The following is an 18,861-nucleotide window of genomic DNA, read 5'->3' on the forward strand; positions in this document are numbered from 1 at the left end:
AAAAGAAAGATTAGATAGGGAAAACCAATGAGTAATACTGCCCTCCAGCCTCCCTAACCATCCTCCTCCTAGCATCCTGCCTAATCCATCCTAGAATCACAGTATAGTTTGTCTTTTAAACAAAAATATGACTATGTTTCTACTATGCAAAAAAAAATGTGGAATGCTCAGTAGAGCAAGCTTATATGTCTTGGCATTCTAATAAAAAAAGTTCCTGTTTGATTTAAAGACCCATATTTTGCTGACTTTCATGTTAATTTACTTAGAAAAGGAACAACTTTTTCAATAAAATGCAAGAATAACCAGGATTATGAAGAACTCATTTCTGAACCAAAAGATACATTAGTATGGGTTAACTGAGGCTTTTCTTCAGTCATTTTGTGACCTGATAGCTTTTAGGGCTATTATTTCCTCTTTCCTAAGAAAAATATTCTTTAGTAGGTGTACATTCTTATGTATCTCATTTTGTTTTTCTGATAATTTCCTTTGTCTAAGAAATCTTATTTTTCCTGATCCCAATATTCTCTTTTATAACACTATTGGAAGCTTCAAGAATATGACTTCCAATTTACTGAAAACCTCAAGTGAAAATATTTCACATCTCTTTCCCTTAGAGCTCATACTCTACTACCTGAGTCACACCTCTACTTCTTGTTGCAACACTTTGGGCTGAATTATTATTATTTCTACTCAAGGCTGGCACTTCTACCAAGTGAGGTACACTTTTACTTTCTGCTCCACATTTCTGGCTGAATGGAATTATCTCAGTGGACAGGCATTGACTAAAAGATTAATAAATATAAGTTAAAAGATCAAATTATATCATGTATGGTTCCTTTTTGTTATCAGTCCATATCATGAAACATCACAGCTGAATCTTTAAGGATTAGTAAAAAAAAAGGGAACAGGTAAAAGAACAAGGATATTCTATTATATTGTATGCTATTCTATTTCAGCAAAACCTAGAGCAATTCAGCCAACATATGTAGTAAGAGTACATGAAGCTGCTGCTACCATGGACAGAAAAATAAGCTTAACTCTTCAGCTAAGAGTTAAGCACAGCAATAAGTAACTAAAGAGAGGACCCATAAGGATGGAGACTTCTCTTTTAACTGTAAGAGAAAAGTTCAGACTTTATCTATATTTGTATCTTTTTTGGGGTGCGGGGGAGGCTGGGTCTCCTCATAGAATAGGAAGGAACAGGAAAGAATGGGAAGAGAAATTCCTTTTCCAATGATGATGAGGCCAAATCATTCAGACTACTTTTCTCAATAAGTAAAACTACAAACCCCAGGTAAAACTTATCTTTAAATATCTCCCATCAGTTGACAAGACAGTAAGGCCAAGATTGAAGGGTAAATTGATAATCAAGAACAAAGGATAAAAGGTGTTTTGGTCTTGAGGCTTAAAAACATATCAGAGCCATGCACTGGTGGCTCACACCTGTAATCTTGGCTACTCAGGAGGCTGAGTTCTGAGGGATGCAGTTCAAAGCCAGCCTAGGCAAGAAAGTCCATGAGAGGCTTATCTCCAATAAACCACTAGAAAACCGGAAGTGGTGCTATGGCTCAAGTGGTAGAGCACTTGCTGAAGAGCTGAGGAACTGCCCAGGCCCAGAGTTTAAGCCCCACAACTGACAAAAAAAATTAAAAAAAAAAAAAAACATATCAGAGGCTGGCAGAGGGAAAAATGACATGTTACTGGAATAGAAAACACAAAAGCTGAAACTGATGGTAACCTGTGATCTAAACTCTTGCTGTTCAGAGGAGATCCACTCTTTCGTAGTACCAAAGGGGCGAGTTTGATAGGTGTAGGATATATCCCCAAACCTACCACATACTAGTTTTTTTTTCTTTTTACAATACAGCAACCTGGGGGTAGGATTTCTCTTCTACAAACTACAAACAAAATGCCGTGAAATTTTTTTCTCTCACTCATGAGATCTGACAATAGTACTAATTCCTCCACATATGACTGAACATTACAGTGAAAAGCAGTTTTTGATAGGTGCATAGGTTCAATGGCAATATGAAAATTCCATTTAATCAAAACTCTTGAAATCTTTACATTGTTATGTACCATGTCTGAAGTTTCATGAATATAACATAGTTCCTGCCAACAGCTCCTGGAACTCTGGAATCTCTGGAGGGAAGAGTGTCTTCTGTATGCTAAAGACAATTCATAATGGGAGTGATCACCAGAAAAACTAAGACAGTGTAAGTCAATAGAGACTTTCTCCCCTATCTCCCAACCTGCTAAAAGGAGAAAGGGGCTGAAATTGAACTGATCACCCATAATATGATCCAATATTTAATCAATCATGCCTTCCAAAAACTACAAAACACAAGAGCTCAGATAAGTCCAGGTTGGTGATAAAGAACACATCCATGTGCTATATGGGAATGTAAGCTCCTATATTTGAGGCCTTTTCAGAATTCACCCTTTACAACTCTATTCATCCAGCTATTGACATATATTCCTTAAAACATCCATTGTACTAAATATAGTAAATATAGTTTCTTTGAGTTCTGTAAGCCACTGTAGCAAATTAGGTTAAACTGAGAAATGGATCATAGGAATCCTGAACTGTGTGCATTAAGGCATTTCTTAATTAGTCCAGGACAATTTTTGGTAAAAATGAGGAAGGCAAGGAAAGATAAATTTCTTAAAGAATATATTTTTACATTTGTCAGGAATAATGAGTAGTGAATATCATTAGTAATAAAGTTTGGTAATAATAAATCAGGTTTCACAAGGCCGCCTTTCATACCAGGTTTTTGGGTGGCATTTTCATTTATTTCTACAAATAATTTGCTGGGTCAGACTACACCTTCCTTTAGTCAATGGGGCTAATTAACACAATTGTTTTCCATTTTTTAAACACTTAACCGAGGCTATTAACAAAATCACAGAGTCTCAGAATTGTGTGTTTGAGTTGTCCTCTAATAAGACAGGCCAAAAATTCAAATTTCAACTGCTAGTCAGTGCTACATAGCTTTCCAGAGTGTCAATGATTTTTGTTCCTAGATACAATTGAATCTTTTTTTTTTTAAATCATTCAACAGCTTTCTTGACTCCTCAAGAATATTTACAATAGTTTATTGGTTACATGGTCATTTCGGCTTTAAGTGACTCAATTTTCTCCTGGTTAGATGCTCATTATTTCTGGCTATTTCAGTTTTTGAAATTGTATTGTAAAGGTAATATACAGAGGGGTTACAGTTACATACATAAGATAATGAGTGAATTTCTTGTCGAACATTGTTACCTCCCTTTGTTCTTCTCTCCCATTTTCCCTCTCCCACAATCATACCCCCCCCCCAATTGTAAAGTTCATTTCCTTCTGTCTTTTGTCTCACCATTTTGTTATTACCCTTCCCTTTCCCAAATCAGATAAACATATATACAAGACACAGTATACCAAAATCAAAAACAGTAACAGGGTATAAAGCATTACTCCTTGGTTTAATGACTATAATGGAGATATTCTTTTTTGTTTCTTCCTACTACAGAATATCAGTTGACTTAAAAGATTTAGTTTTCAACAACATGAAATGAACCCTAACATCTAGCATCCTTTTCTGTTAGCAGTTCAGTTTCCTCACATATTGTTGAGGAACTACCTTTCTCAATTTGTCTGTATTATACTATTTATAAGGCTTCAGATCACCCCAACATAGCCAAGTGTGCCTTCTTGTGCAATTGAATTTTACTTTTAACCAGCAGGACGAAACCATTTATTAGAGAAAAAGTGGCAGTAGAGAGAAGAGCAATGGTGTCCTAACCAGACTGTTCTGGTTGTGAATGAGGTGCCAGCCATCTTGATTTCTTTTTCTTAGTCCTTCTAAGCCCCTTTTGCATCTGTTCTAAGTCTTATAATAGTTTACACCTAAGTAATTTGTTAATTTTCTTGCATCCTGTATGACACCTGAATGACAGCTGACCAGTGAGCTATGCCAATAAAAATTACAATGCTCAATACAGGTAAATTCAGAAGAGTAGAACTTCTCATTTTTGGGGGGTGGGGAGTGTTAGTTGTGGGGCTTGAACTCTGGGCCTGGGCGCTGTTCCTCAGCTGTTCAGCTCAAGGTAAGTGCTGTACCCCTTAGGTCACAGCACCACTTCCAGTTTTCTGGTGGTTTATTGGAGATAAGAGTCTTACAAACGGGCTGGGAAGTTGGCTCAGTGGTAGAGCGCTTGCCTTGCATGCTTGAGGCCCTGGGTTCGATTCCTCAGCACCACATAAGCAAAAAGAAAAAAAGCCAGAAGTGGTGCTGTGGCTCAAGTGGTAGAGCGCTAGCCTTGAGCTGAAGAGCTGAGAGACAGCACCCAGGCCCAGAGTTCAGGCCCCACAACCGGACCCAAAAAAAAAAAAAAAAAAAAAAAAAAACAAAGAAAGAGAGAATCAGAGTAACTAAATAAACACACTGCATTTAAAAAAAAAAAAAAAAAGAGTCTTACAAACTTTCCTGCCCAGGCTAGCTCTGAACGGTGATCTCACATCTCAGCCTCCTGAGTAGCTAAGATTTCAGGCATGAGCCCCCATTGCCTGGATGAACTTCTGATTTTTTTTTTCTTGTCAGTCGTGGGACTTGAACTCGGCTTAGGTGCTATCCCTCAGCTCTTCAACTCAAGGCCAGTGCTGCTTGAGCCACAGCACTACTTCTGGTTTTCTAGTAGTTTATTGGAGAGTCTTACAGACTTTCCTGCCCGGGCTGGCTTTGGACCATGATCCTCAGATCTCAGCTCCTGAGTAGCTAGGATTACAGAGGCATGAGCCACCAGTGCTCAGCTCTGATTTTTGTTTATAACATTCTTAGACTTTTTTTTCCTCACAAAATTCTTTTTAATTAATTCCTTTCTTAATGATTGAGATGATTTTGCTTTGTAGTGAGAAGTCCTGTTCAAAGAACTGTTCTTAGCTCCTTTTGTTTCTTCCTTTTCTTTTTTTTTGTTTCTTCCTTTTCTGATGTGGTAATTTTCCTCTGAGTGTAGCTGAGATGCTCTCTCTTGTTTTTCAAGCTTAATGATTAATGCTAATACTTTTAAGACTTAATGCTAATCTATATATAATCTACATAATAAATGGGATTTTATACTCATCCAATATTAAGAATAAGAACATCTTACACACTCCTGCCTCAAATTACAAGGATTTTCTTAAAGATTATGGGACATATTATAATAGCAGCCTGTACTTTTCCAATACAATAATTCTTTTCCAGATGAAAGATATCTTGCAATGTTATCAGCATCAATGGGAAAAGACCTCCAATTTTCAATCTGACAAAACTTTATCTTCAGTAAACAGATAACTACAAAAAATGTGAAATAATATAGCTAATCATTCTGGACCCTGGACCAATTTAAAGCAAAGGTTTGTAATTCAAATTGTTATTAATAGAAAACAAAAAATTTTTTACAGATTAATTTGCGAGGAGAAAAGAAAGCAGTGTACTCTTATAATAAGTCTCATACACTGTGAGGAAATGCTTTTATTTTTATATAGTAAATTATCTGGCAATAGACTTAATGATATATGAAATAAGTATCTTTAAAGCTAATTCTGTGCCTTAGATTAACATGTTTTTAAGGCATTTAAAAATATTTCAATGAATTGATAGAATTTTTCAGAACCAGAACATTAAATATACACTATACTTACAAAAACTGAAATAAAGAAATAGGATTTACTAAATCAACATGTATTATAAACTCAGCAACCTACAATTTAGCAATTATGTAGGAGTTGTTAAATTCAAAGACTTCTGAATCTGGAAATACACATGTAATAAATGTGCCTTTTTATAAAATAAGATACAGAATGGTATTAGTCAAATGAAATTTTACTCCCCAAGTTTTTTCTGACCTTGTTGAAAAACACACATCACAAAAATATGTGGGAAACAAAATAAGAGCTTCAGAAGCCTGGCTTAATTTTTTAAAAACTTCTTATAAATGGCTGAGCATCAGTGGCTCAGGCTTGTAATCCTAGCTACTCAGGAGGCTGAATCTGAGGATCTTGGTCCAAAGTCAGCCCAGGCAAGAAAGTCCATGAGACTCTTTATCTCCAATTAACCACAAGAAAACTGAAGTGGTACTGTGGCTCAAGTGGTAGAGCACTAGCCTTGAGCTGAAGAGCACAGGGACAGCGCCCAGGCCCAGAGTCCAAACCACACAACCCATATTAAAAACAAACAAACAAACAAAACTTCTTATAAATGTGACAAATCTTTCTTAAATCTTTTAGAAACTTGTATGGTCATATGTACATACCTTTTGAGCTTTTCTGCTCATCTGATAAGGTTAGCCTAGACATATGCTAATTATTGTACATAAGGGAAATCATGGACCTATATTTCTCTGGATCTGGATTACTTCACTTAATATGATTTTTTCCAAGTCTTTCCATTTCCTAATACATGGGGTAGTGTCATTCTTTCTGCAGGAAGCATATAAGATGATGCTAAACAAAATGAACCCCAAGATACGGGCACAAGAGGTTTCTCTTTGTTTTTATTATTTTTCATGTACTATGTGATTTTTTTTTGTTTCTTTTATATGTTCTTCCCCTTATGGTATATCCCCTGTTGTCACTGTATTTGATTTTGGTGGGGAAATGTAATGGGGCCAATCTACCATAGACTGGAACCTTTGAAATCATACACCAGAATAAACCTTTCTTTATGAGTTATCTCAGACACTCATTCCAGTAATGGAAAGCTCACTAACACAGTATCCAATTCAGAACTACTCAGGAAAGTTGAAATGTAAAGCCTAAAGTGAAAGACTGTTAAGAAGTAAATTCACTCACATAGAGGCCAGAGAAACTGAGGAACTGAACGTATTAAATACCTAAGGACTAAACAAGAAACAGTCTAGTTGAGACTTAAAAAAAAAAAAAAAAAACACCCAAAACAAACAAAAACTAGTTAGAAGGACAAGTCTTCTCCTCACATAAATCAGCCATCCACTCTCTCCTACCAGAGGAGAAAACTGTAGATTTGGGGTCTAGAAGGTCTAAAGTCAGGAATATCAGGGTCCAGTGTTGAGGGCAAGAATGCAATGTACTAAAATAAACAGCTCTTACATACAAAACAAGATGAGGGTAAAATTACTTTTGATAACGTCTGCTGAAATATGTATATGTTCAACATATAACCAATATAAAAAGTTTTCTAGATTTTTTTACATTCATTTAATGAACTGAATTCTCAAAATCCAATGTGTATTTTATACTTAAAACAAATTACAATTTAGACTAGCCAAAACTCAAGGGCTCAACAGCCACATATCTAGTGGCTACTGAATACACTATTTTGTGGCCACGTTTGTATGCATCTACACAGATTATGTCTTTTGATTAAGTCTTTTAATCTTCCCTGAGCCATATATACAGGAAATTAGTTTAAGTTCTCACAGGGAGTGAGAGTCCGAGGATTCTAATTCAGTCAGCCAGGATCAGATCTCCTCTTCCTAACTACTGCACTATCCTACATCAAATCATTTTTTTTAATTTTTATTTTTAGTTGTATTATTGAATCTTTCAATAAACCAAATACTTTGACTCTTGTTGATATCACACACACACACACATAAACAGTTTTATGGTCACATTTATAATTGATACACACACACACACACACACACACATTTTTATAATTGATACACACACACACACACACACACACACACACACACACACACACAGACACACACACACACACACACACACACCCATGATGTAAAATCAGAAAGAAAAAACTTACCATTAATACAAGTTTTTGATATCACACACACACACATTTTTATAATTGATACACACACACACACACACACACACACACACACACACACACACACACACACACACACACACACACACACACACACACACACACACACACACACCCATGATGTAAAATCAGAAAGAAAAAACTTACCATTAATACAAGTTTTTGATATTTTTGTTTTAGGTCAGCCACATCTGCAGATGGGTCTGCTCCCAGAATACTGTACCAATCCTTTTTCGGTGTCTGCTTAAATGCCATCATTACTTGAACAAGAAATGATCTTTCCAGATCAGCTGAACAGAAACATTAAAATGACAACCTATTACAGTCTGCAAGTATGTTAAAAAAAAAACAAAACACTTTTTTTTCTACGTTCTTTAAAATCTGCATGAGTAAATCACAATCATAGAGCAACCATGAATAAAACACCTATTTTCATCTTTAAATGCTCTAGATATTTCAGATACAACGAAACAAGTATGCAAAACCTTAACTATTAGATATTTCATGATATATACTTTCCCTCTTCATGAACATACAATAGCATGAAAACTAGAACTTTACAAAAGGCCTGCGTGGTGGGTGAACATATAAGAATAGATTTTTTTTTCTGCTTTTCTTATGGTAAAAGCCGGCAGAGAAGCTCTCACTCAACACATCAGAGGAGCTTAATATTTACAAGAGAAAAAAAGGAAGCAAAAACAGGAAAGCATCCACATGGGCAAGCGTCCCCTCCCAGAGACTGGACAGACGCCAAGACATGGCAAAGAGCGACCCCGAAACTGTCCACGCGAGGACAGTGGGCGCCGGGCTGGGAGTCCCAGAAAGGAGGCCACCTTTTCCCAGCGGGAGCTCCCCCAAGATGAGGAGCTGGAACCCGGGTAATTCAGTCAGCTCTTACCAGCCCAGGCATATGCGGGTACCTTTCCCAGGTTTCACACTTGATCCGACTTACCAAACTTCACATCGCCGGGGAGGTGCCACTTGTGTGAAGGCCGCCGACCAGAACTAGGAACCGGCTTCTCCTTCCGCCGGAAATCGCTTCTATGACGTCACCACGTCTCCACTCCAAGCAGCGGTTGACGGGCCACCACCAATCGAAAGGGCTCTTCCTCCTCTTTCCCCGCCCCCCTCCTGCCGCGACTCGGTCGCCATGGTAACCAGTTACCGCTTGCGGGGAGACTACTGGTAGCAGTAAGTGCCTGAGGTTGGGGAGGGGAGCAAACACAGCTTTCCCTCAATCTGCTCAATTCGCTTTAATTCTCCTCTGTCCCACCTCAACGACGATCATTTCTGTCCTCCTCGTCTACGAGCACCCTACCCCGACCCTAGTTCTCTTCACCTTCTTCAGGCTTCTTTATTATTATTATTATTATTATTATTATTATTATTATTATTAAGTTTTTTATTGTGAAAATACTGTACAGAGGGGTTACAATTACATGGGCAAGATAATGAGTACATTTCTTATCAAGCATTGTAGCTTCCTCCTTTGTTTCCCCTTCCCATCCCTTCCCATCCTCTCCCCATCCCCCCACCCAACCCTCCTACCCCTCCCCACCAAAGTTGTAAAGTTGATTTTCGACATAAGGACTTGTACATCTCATTGTTGCAATGGGTCCACCTGTTTTTTCCCTTCCCCTCCACAAATTATACCAACATCAAATACAGTGAAAGAAGGGGTTGGTTATACCATGGGGGAGGGACATACAAAGCAACAAAGAAATCATCTTTTAAATGTGTTAGAAACAATAGCAAGAAAGAAAAACCATTTGAGTCCTTATCTTGGGGTTCATTTCGCTTAACATCAACTTATCTGACCATTTCTGCTTGTCTCAGACATAAACTAGTTATTGCAAATAAGGGAAACCATGGGCCTTATGTTTCTTTGGGCCTGGCTTACTTATAATTTTTTCCAGGTGTTTCCATTTCCTAACAAATGGGGCAGGTTTCTTCTCATTACCTTACCTTTGTTCCTTTGGGTTTGGACTGAAAGGTGGGAGACGGGTTGGTTACAAGAAGGATGAGGAGATCTGATAACGTGTTTACCTAATTATTTCTTTCAGACTATGGCACGTGGCTAACTTTTTTTATGTAATTTTATTTAGTTTTAGTGTTTATGTGGTACCAAGGAATCGAACCCAGGGCCTCATGCATGCTAGGCAAAAGCATTTTAGCACTAAGCCACATTCCTTGCCTCATGACTTAATTTCTTTTTTTAAGTTCTGAATTGGGCCTAGTAGAGTACTTGTTTAACATCTACAAGGTCTGGGTTTAATTACCAGTACTAACCCAAAAAAGTTCAAAACCCTTTCACATTTGCTATCTCGAATTGCCTTTACTTCTGTAAAAGCCCAGTGAGGCTAGTAACAATGATGTTATTTTCCCACTGTGTAGATGAGAAAACAAAGCAACAGTAAAGACCAAAGAGCTAATTACTAGCAAAAATAAAAAATCTGCATACTTAGCCACCCTACCTAATCCTGGGATAATTATGTGAGTTTCAGGTGCACAGAAAAAGCAAAATAAACTGTTGTTATCTATTCAAATTAGTCAGAGGGAACTCTAAAATAGGCACTTGGGGTTTTATTCCTGTTAGTTTTTCTATCTTCCACTTCACTTTTTCCCTTTCCTCTTCTCTTTTTATTATCTTTGCTCTGTGCTGCATTACATTGATCTCTCTTGCATGCCTTATATCTGAGGGTTAAAAAAAAACATCATGTTTTTTGGCACAGTGGTTTTATTGTTGCTACTGCTTTTGATTTTTCTTTCTTTTTAAAATCCTCTTTTCTCCAATATCAGTTTGACAAGACCAAAGATAAATTTAAGCAGGATAAATAAAATCCCATTATAGATAATTATTTAATGATAATATTAACTACAAAGTATAATTGAATGGTGCAAGTAAGTTTAAAATCTAAAAATGAAAATATAGGTTAGGGTATACACAGGATTTTGTCATATTTAAAGAAGACACTTAGGGTTTTATTCTAATAATAACCAGAATTAATTTTAGTCCTGGCTATCCAATACCTTCTGAATGGTCCTACCAAAGTACCTAAAGCAACAATATTAAGTGTTTTGAATCCATTCCTATGAAACATAATCTGGATAAGTCTCTCTTGAACTTTTCCAGCCTTCAACCAATCTCCTTTCCCCTGCTTGGTTGATTTTTGTAGAGAGATATACTCAAGTGATGCAGTTTTAGAGTGAAATTTCTTTGATATATTATCTCATTAGGTGACTACGTCATCTCTCTTATATTCTACTTACTTGTTTGGGTTTTTAAAATACTTTCCCATTAAATCCCAAATACTTTGCTATGTCATTTCTCCATACTTATGGTTTTCATCCCTAAAGCATACTAACTTTTTAATCTCCATAGTGTTATTATTGACTCAAAATTATATCATTTATGTCATCTGGTACCTAGACCTTGTTTACATTAACTCATTTTTTAGTTATTTTTTATTGTGAAAATACTGTACAGAGGGGTTACAATTACATGGGCAAGATAATGAGTACATTTCTTATCAAGCATTGTAGCCTTCTCCTTTATTTCCCCTTCCTATCCCTTCCCATCCTCCCTACACCCCCCTTTACTCATTTTTTTCCAGAAATATATTTTGCTATGGTTAGTTTTCTTGAATTAGGAGATTGCTTGTTCTGTGCTCTAAATACCTTTTTAATTTATAGGTCTTATTTCTTCCTTTTCTTCTTTTATTGTAATCAACCTATGGACAAACAAATCAGTTGTCTTGTAATCTAACCCTATTGTATTAGGATAAACCTCATGAAATAATTAGTACATAAATCCTTTCTCAATTATTTTTCTGTTTCATTTTCCCAAGCAAAACTATGTAATAGGAATATAATATAAGGCACTACTTTAAGCTAGACATGATGTTAAATATTTTAATTTAACTCAACAGATCCAGTATACTATTTAAAATATAGTCAATTTAAAATTACCAATGAGGTATTTTACATTCATTTTTTCCTCTTAAATCTTCCAAAACTGATAGATATTTTGAGCATACAACAAATTTCAATTTGGGCCAGACTCATTTCAGATGTGTAATGGACAGGTATAACTAGTTATTATATTGAACAGCACAGGTCTAGAGAATTAAGTGTGTGTGTGTGTGTGTGTGTGTGTGTGTGTGTGTGTGTGTGTGTGTGTGAATATTAGGGCTTAAACTCTAGACTTTCACTCTAGCCTGATTTTTTTTTGACAACTGGTGCTCTACCCCTGAACCTCCAGTTCCAATTTATTGCTGATTACTTACAGATAAATATCTCTTTTTTTCCCTTACTTAAATTCCTACTTTCTTCCTCTCGTGAATTTTATTACTTCTTTAAATCCTGGCCTTTGGAGATTATTTCTTGTGTAGTTCTTATTTGCACCCATAGTATGATACAGCGCATGGTTTACTTTATTTATTTATTTTTTTTTGTCGGTCGTGGGGCTTGAACTCTGGGCCTGGGCGTTGTCCCTTAGCTCTTCAGCTCAAGGCGAGCGCTCTACCACTTGAGCTACAGCGCCACTTCCGCATGGTTTACTTTAGATGTACATCCTGATTCCCAAGATGGATTGCAAGCTTTCTGAAGTCAAGTTCATTTCTTCTGTCTGAGAGACTAAGCACTGGGTGTCTTGCTTCATTCTCTGAACCTCTAATGATGTATATGTGTGATAGATTTGTGCCTCATACAAGTAGCATAAAGACAAGATTGACCATACTCTTCTCCAAGTCTTCTCTATCAGGGTGATGTTCAAACCAGCAGGTATGTAACTATAAATGCTGTGTGAGAGAAAATATCAAATGATTTAACATTAATAATAGCTTAGAGGTACTCAAACAGAACAGATTACTTAAATGAAATCCTTGAATCAAGATGTAGTGAATCCAGGAAGATGTATGGAAGCTTTAAGTTTTAAATAATGCTTTGTAGAAAGGGAAGGCTGAATAGTGAGAATTGGAGAAATTTCTGTCATAAAGCTTATACAGTATGTAGAATCAACTCTAATGAACAATTGCTATATATATCCCCAAGTCCATGTGTCAATGTCTTGGGCCCCGCCCATTGTCTTGTTGGAAGGTAGTGAATATTTAAGAAGTGGGGCCTAATAGGGTAAAGTTAGGTATTAGGGACATACTATGAACCTGCATATTGGTATACATGGTCTTGATAGACTCCCTTGCCACATGGGAAGAGGCAACTGGAACATCATCTTTGTTGACTGAAACCATGAACCAAAATAAACCTTTCCTTTTTGTAAGTTGATTATCATAGGTATCTTGTTACAGTAATAGGAAACTAATATAATAGCCCTGTCTCTGTTTTTAGAAATGGTGTTTGCATTTTTCTTTTTTTGTTGATAGTCTTTTTTTTTTTAATTTTGGTCGGTTGTGAGGCTTGAACTCTGGGCCTGAGCACTGTCTCTCAGCAATCAGCTCAAGGCGAGCACTCTACCACTTGAGCCACGGCGCCACTTCCCTTGTTGATAGTCTTAATTTGGTCCACTCTCTTCTTCGTTGTGCAGCAATGCTCCATCATCAGTGAAAATGTACTGAATTTGTCTAAGGAAAAGCAAACCTGTTGCCGTTTTTCTTATTTATTTGCTTAATTTCAATTATTTGCATATTTCAAACTTTTTAAAGGTCGTTACCTGTAATCTTATTGCAAGTTTCCTATCCCTTCACAATTGATGTTTTTTTTTAGCATTCCACAAACCTGTTAAATACATGACATAGAATCCATCTTTTGTTTTCCTTTAGTAATCATAATTAGTATCAACTAATTTTCTCCACTAGTTCTTTCCCTCTTTCTCTTCTTTTCCCCCCTCTTTCTCTTCGTATGACTTCTCTGTGTATATTCCAACTATCCTGAGAAGTATGATAATCTCTTTCAGTTATATGAGAACATTGCTTTTTTATTTTTATTTTTTTGGTGCCAGAATGGGGGCTTGAAATGAGGGCCTAGGCACTGTCCCTGAGCTTTTTCATTCACAACTAGTACTGTACTACACAGTTCTATTTCCAGATTTTTTTGGTGGTTAATTTGAGATAAGAGTCTCAAAGGACTTTCCTGCCTTGGCTGGCTTTGAAGCATGGCCCTCAACTCTCAGCCTCCCGAGTACCTAGGACTACAGGCATGAGCCATGGTACCCAGCTGAATATTGCTTTTTTAAGCTTTCTTCCTTAATTTTTAAATCTGAAATTTTAAAACCTACATTTTAAAAATTGTCATGTAATTGACTCACAAAAGAAAGGTTAATATGATCAAGTGGTGTTAATTTATGGGTTAAGATGTGTTAAACAGTTGATAGGAAGTCTGTTTAAGTCAATTAGAGAGTATAATGAAGATGTTTCCAGGGTGTTATGGAACCTTTTGAAGTTAGATTGGAATTTACTAGTATATATTAACCAGGGCACCTGGTTGCATTTGGGTTTTTAAAAACCCAATTGCATTTGGGTTTTTAAATTTATGTAATTTAATAGATAATAGTAGGCCTACATATTTAGAAGAAGTTAGCTTTATTAATAAGACTCATGTTCTGATATTGGAATTGAATTTGTGATTTAATCCATCATAAATAAAATGGAAAGCAGCATTGACATATTCAGATCATATATATTTTTCTAAAAATGCATCTGTATTGTATACATTAACCAATTATTTCTAGTTTTGGTTTATTTACCTCCTTTTTTTACATAGTATCATTATAAAAAGGTAGGATTTATAAAGATATATGATTTGTTTTCTCTGAGAAAATTATCCAAAGTAATACTATGACACATTTTGGTATTGGCTAATAGCTTCAAAAATTTCAGAATGATATTATTATTCAGAATTTAGTGTTACTATCCTTCGTTGCAAGAGTTGAATATAATTTTGTAAGATGATAGCTCTAACAGGAAAAAAAGCACTGCAACTTCAACTGTTTATATCCACAAGAGATATGAGGATAAAAATCATATTTCAAACTATATTCTTCACCTAGTGTGAGAGTTGCTATGGTACTATTTTTTATTACTTGTGTCAGTTTTCTAGTAAGAAACACATTTAGCATTTCAACTCCTCTCAACCTTTCAGTTTAATTATTTGGAGATGGATGAAAAACAAGTTTTATATGCTAGAGGGATTTCTACGATGATGGATTAAATGCCAAAATAATGAAAGCACACAGCTTAAAAAATATACTGAAGACTAGATGTTTTCTAATGAATTTCCACAAAATACCATATTTTGTAACAATTTATGGTATTACTTTTCATTCTCCTATGGAATCACCATGAGTATAGTTTTTTGTAGCTCATTAGCAAATTCTTTAATGAGTTTTTTGGTGTGATAGATAGTTAAAATAACAGACAAATGACAGATTGTTTGCCTTTAATGATTTCCCTGTTTCAAGCCCATTACAAAGCAATTAGAAATCTGACAGCATTTTCACTCTGCATTACTGATCATCTAAAGTGATGAGAAATGAGAGGTGATGAATATTAATTGTATATTTTCATATGATTATCATAAATTATTACCTTGTCTGATGTGCTGCAGGTGAAGCAGGAACATTAGAAAAAGGCACTCAAATATATTAATTTGGAAGACTATATGGTTTTAAAAATCTGTGTCAGCAGTATAAATCCTGGTCTACAATTTTCATCTCTATGAATATTTCTCTGTGAATATTGAATTACTTATTTTTAGTTTATTTGGAGCAACTTACAACATATTCTTTTTTTTAATTTAATTTTATTTTATTTGTGAACATACTGTACAGAGGAGTTACAATTACATGGGCAGGATAATGCGTACATTTCTTACCAAGCATTGCAGCCTCCTCCTTTGTTTAACATATTCTTATTTGAATACAAGAAAAGAAAATATCCCATAGTACTATACATGCATATGTATTTAAATTCAGGATTTAAAACTTTTAATTTATAAAGTGAGGTATCAGTCAGTTTTGTTGATTATATATACACAATATATAATATTGATTTTATATACACAAAATATAATATTTGAAAATACTAATACAGAGGAAGATACACTTAGAAATAGATTTGATGTTAGTCTTTTTTTTTATTGTAAAGATACTATACAGAGGGTTACAGTTACATGAGTGAGGTAATGAGTACACTTCCTCTTGAACATTGTTACCCCCTCCATTGTTTTCCCCCTACCATCCCCTCCCTCCCTCCCTTCCCTGAGGTTCTTTTTTTTTATTGTGATTAAGTGATTACATAATTTCCCGAATTTCACAGTATTGTGGAATAGTGATGCTCAATGTTAGTCTTTTTAAAATGTTTTTATTGTGAAAATACCGTACAGAGGGGTTACAAGTACATGAGCAAGGTAATGAGTACATTTCTTATCAAGCATTGTTGCCTCGTCCTCTGTTTTTCCCCTACCCTGCCCTCCCATCTCCACGACTAAACTTCCCTGCCCCTCGCCAAAGTTGTAGTTAGTTTTTTGACATCTCATTGTTGCAATGGGTCCCCCTGTATCCCTATTTAAACAATTTGTTTTTTCCCTTCCCCCTCCCCAAATTATACCAACGTCAATACAGTGACGTTAGTCTTAAAGTTAGGTAATCCTGCAAAATAAGCATCAAGATAGGAAAGTATAGCCAAATATGGAATGAGATTTTTCTAGGTTCTCTGAAACAGTTGTTTTGGTCTTTGCCCATAATTTATTCCATTTCATATATCAGGATTCAAGTGCTATTGTTACTTGTTATTGCCTTAGATTCGGAGCAGATATTCATCCAGAAGCCAAGATATAATGTTTGGCACTGTATACATAGACAAACCTGAAGCATTTGAAATGATTAGAAACATATTTGGGTCAATTTTACCAAAGTAAATTAGTTTACATTTTAAATCTATCTAGTGGCATATATCAGCTGATAATAAATATATGATGAAATGAGTTGAATTTCTTTGCAATAATGAGGTTATGTTATCTTTTGTGGATTGTTTGGTGTATACCATCTTAGTTTCATCTTTATGGAAAAAGACTTAATCTATATGGTACTGATTATAAGTCAATAAATATGGTTTTCTATGTTACTTAGGAGTAATTCTGTTTGTTTCATGTCAAATTTTATTCATTCTCATTTTATATGCAGTAAAAATACTATATATGTGATAGGCCTTCACAAAGTTTTTCTGGAAGGTAAAGAACTCTGAACTTCATTATGTATTTGTTCTGGGAAATGTCAAGTATAATGAAAAGAAAATTATCAGCAAAATGGGTTGAATCACTAAGATTTAGTAGCCAAAATGTCTGTTCTTTCTTCAGGATTTTGCTATTCATATATATAATAAGTCTCAATGAAAGAATCAGAGTGCTGATTATCACTGCCCTTAACTCCTTTCTTCTGTTCTTCATGATCCCAGTCTCAGTGCAGACTTTTACATTGTTTCTTTCTAAAACCCGACCAATTTGCCTTCATTTCTCTTTCTACTTTCTAACATACCACTGTATTATGTTTTTGTTATTATAATGGAACATCGGAAGCAGGATTACTTTATAAAGGAAAGAGATTTAATTCCTATCAGTTCTGGAGATTATGAGCTGATGGCTTTGGTGAAGGCATCACAGTAAATGGCACCACAGTGGTGGGAGGACATGAGAGAGCAGGTCACACTACCAGACATTTAGCCAAAGAATGATTCAGGGGCCAAACTTGGGCTTTTATAACAAGTCACTCTGGTGAGAACCAACTTAGGGGTCTCATAAGAGCTATCCTAATCCATGTTGAGGGCATACTTTAAAGACTTCTTAGTAGAGTCTCATACTATTGCCATGAAGACAAAACTTCCAACACATAAATCTTCAGACTAACACAGCCAAAACACCACCCAGCATACCTGTTTGGCTTTTTGGTCAAAGTACCAATTCTTTCTTTAGATAAACTGGTTTGAAAAAATATACATGTTTTTCCTAAGACAGGGAACATCTTCCCATGCTTCAGTTTACAGAAAGTTAAGCTGTCCAAATATGGCACAGTTAGTAACACAAAAGAAGAGGAAACAAATATTTCTAGATACTCTTTGCAGAGAAAGGAGATTTATTGTGTGGCAGGTTCAAAAAGACCACACTCCAGTATATCTCAGTCATCTTCTATCTGAAATAGTCTCTTAAGTGGCTAATATGTTAGTGATGAAAGGACTTTAACAGTCTTTTTGTTCCCATTTTAAAAAATCAGATCAGGAAAAATGAACCCAAGAGAGTTTAGTTCCAAGCTCCAGAACTTGACCCAGGTCCAGTGAGCTTGGCCATGTGATACACTGCCTTCCCATCTACTGAAGCTACAGGACCATTTATTTTAGTTGTATCTTTTCAGTTATTAAATAAATGATTGATTTCAGCATTGGTTTGATAAATATATATATTCCCTCCTTACTATTCTCATTACAATGTTTTAGTTATAAAACTTCTTCATGGTCTGGAGTGCCTTAAGAGGCAAAGGAAAGAGTGTGTGATTGCTTTGTGTTTCCAGAAGTGAGGGGGGTGGGAGAGATTAAGAGTAGATACTCATTCCCATTTCTTTCTTAGTCCAGTGATATAAATAACAATGAAGTACTCTTCCCTTTCTAGCCTGGGAACTGCCATGATGGAGTATTTCTCTGGTACTTAAGTATAGAAAGAAATTTAGGATCAAACAATAATTTAGTGATCAAACTTTCTCTGTAAGATACCTAACATTGTTTTAACTGATAACAAAAGTTAAGAATAATATTTTTTCCTATCAATAGACAGCTCAGTTTATCATAATCAGACTCTTCCCTGATTCTCTAAACATGCCATATATATGGCTTCTTTTCTTGTTTGGGTCTTTGTCTAATCACAGTCATGTTCTTATTCTCCTGGTGTATACTCATGTAGACTCATGATACAGAAACTTCTCATCTTGTTTACATCATTTCCCTTCTTTAACCAAATAACAGTTATTTTCCACAATCTTTAACTTTTAAGTGTTATTAATTAAGCATTTTTTGATGCTGATTCTGGCGCTTGAATTCAGGGACAGGGTGCTATCACTGAGCTTTTG

General features: G+C 35.6%; 1 protein-coding gene across 3 annotated transcripts in view; it reads right to left on the reverse strand.

The window, feature by feature from the left end:
- Positions 1-8,831, reverse strand: part of Dnajc24 (DnaJ heat shock protein family (Hsp40) member C24) — a 42,805-nt gene extending 33,974 nt beyond the window's left edge. For all 3 annotated transcript variants that reach the window (XM_070032668.1, XM_070032666.1, XM_070032667.1), the window contains exons 1-2: positions 8,749-8,831; positions 7,944-8,086 (exon numbers count right to left, since the gene is read on the reverse strand). In XM_070032668.1, the coding sequence (XP_069888769.1) occupies positions 7,944-8,054 (111 nt within the window). In that variant the 5' untranslated portion in view covers positions 8,055-8,086; positions 8,749-8,831. The remainder of the gene's footprint in view (positions 1-7,943; positions 8,087-8,748) is intronic.
- Positions 8,832-18,861: the final 10,030 nt, after the last annotated feature.

This window comes from Dipodomys merriami, unplaced genomic scaffold, assembly GCF_024711535.1.
Source record: "Dipodomys merriami isolate MVZ:Mamm:240054 unplaced genomic scaffold, mDipMer1.0.p SCAF_21, whole genome shotgun sequence".
NCBI lineage: Eukaryota > Metazoa > Chordata > Mammalia > Rodentia > Heteromyidae > Dipodomys > Dipodomys merriami.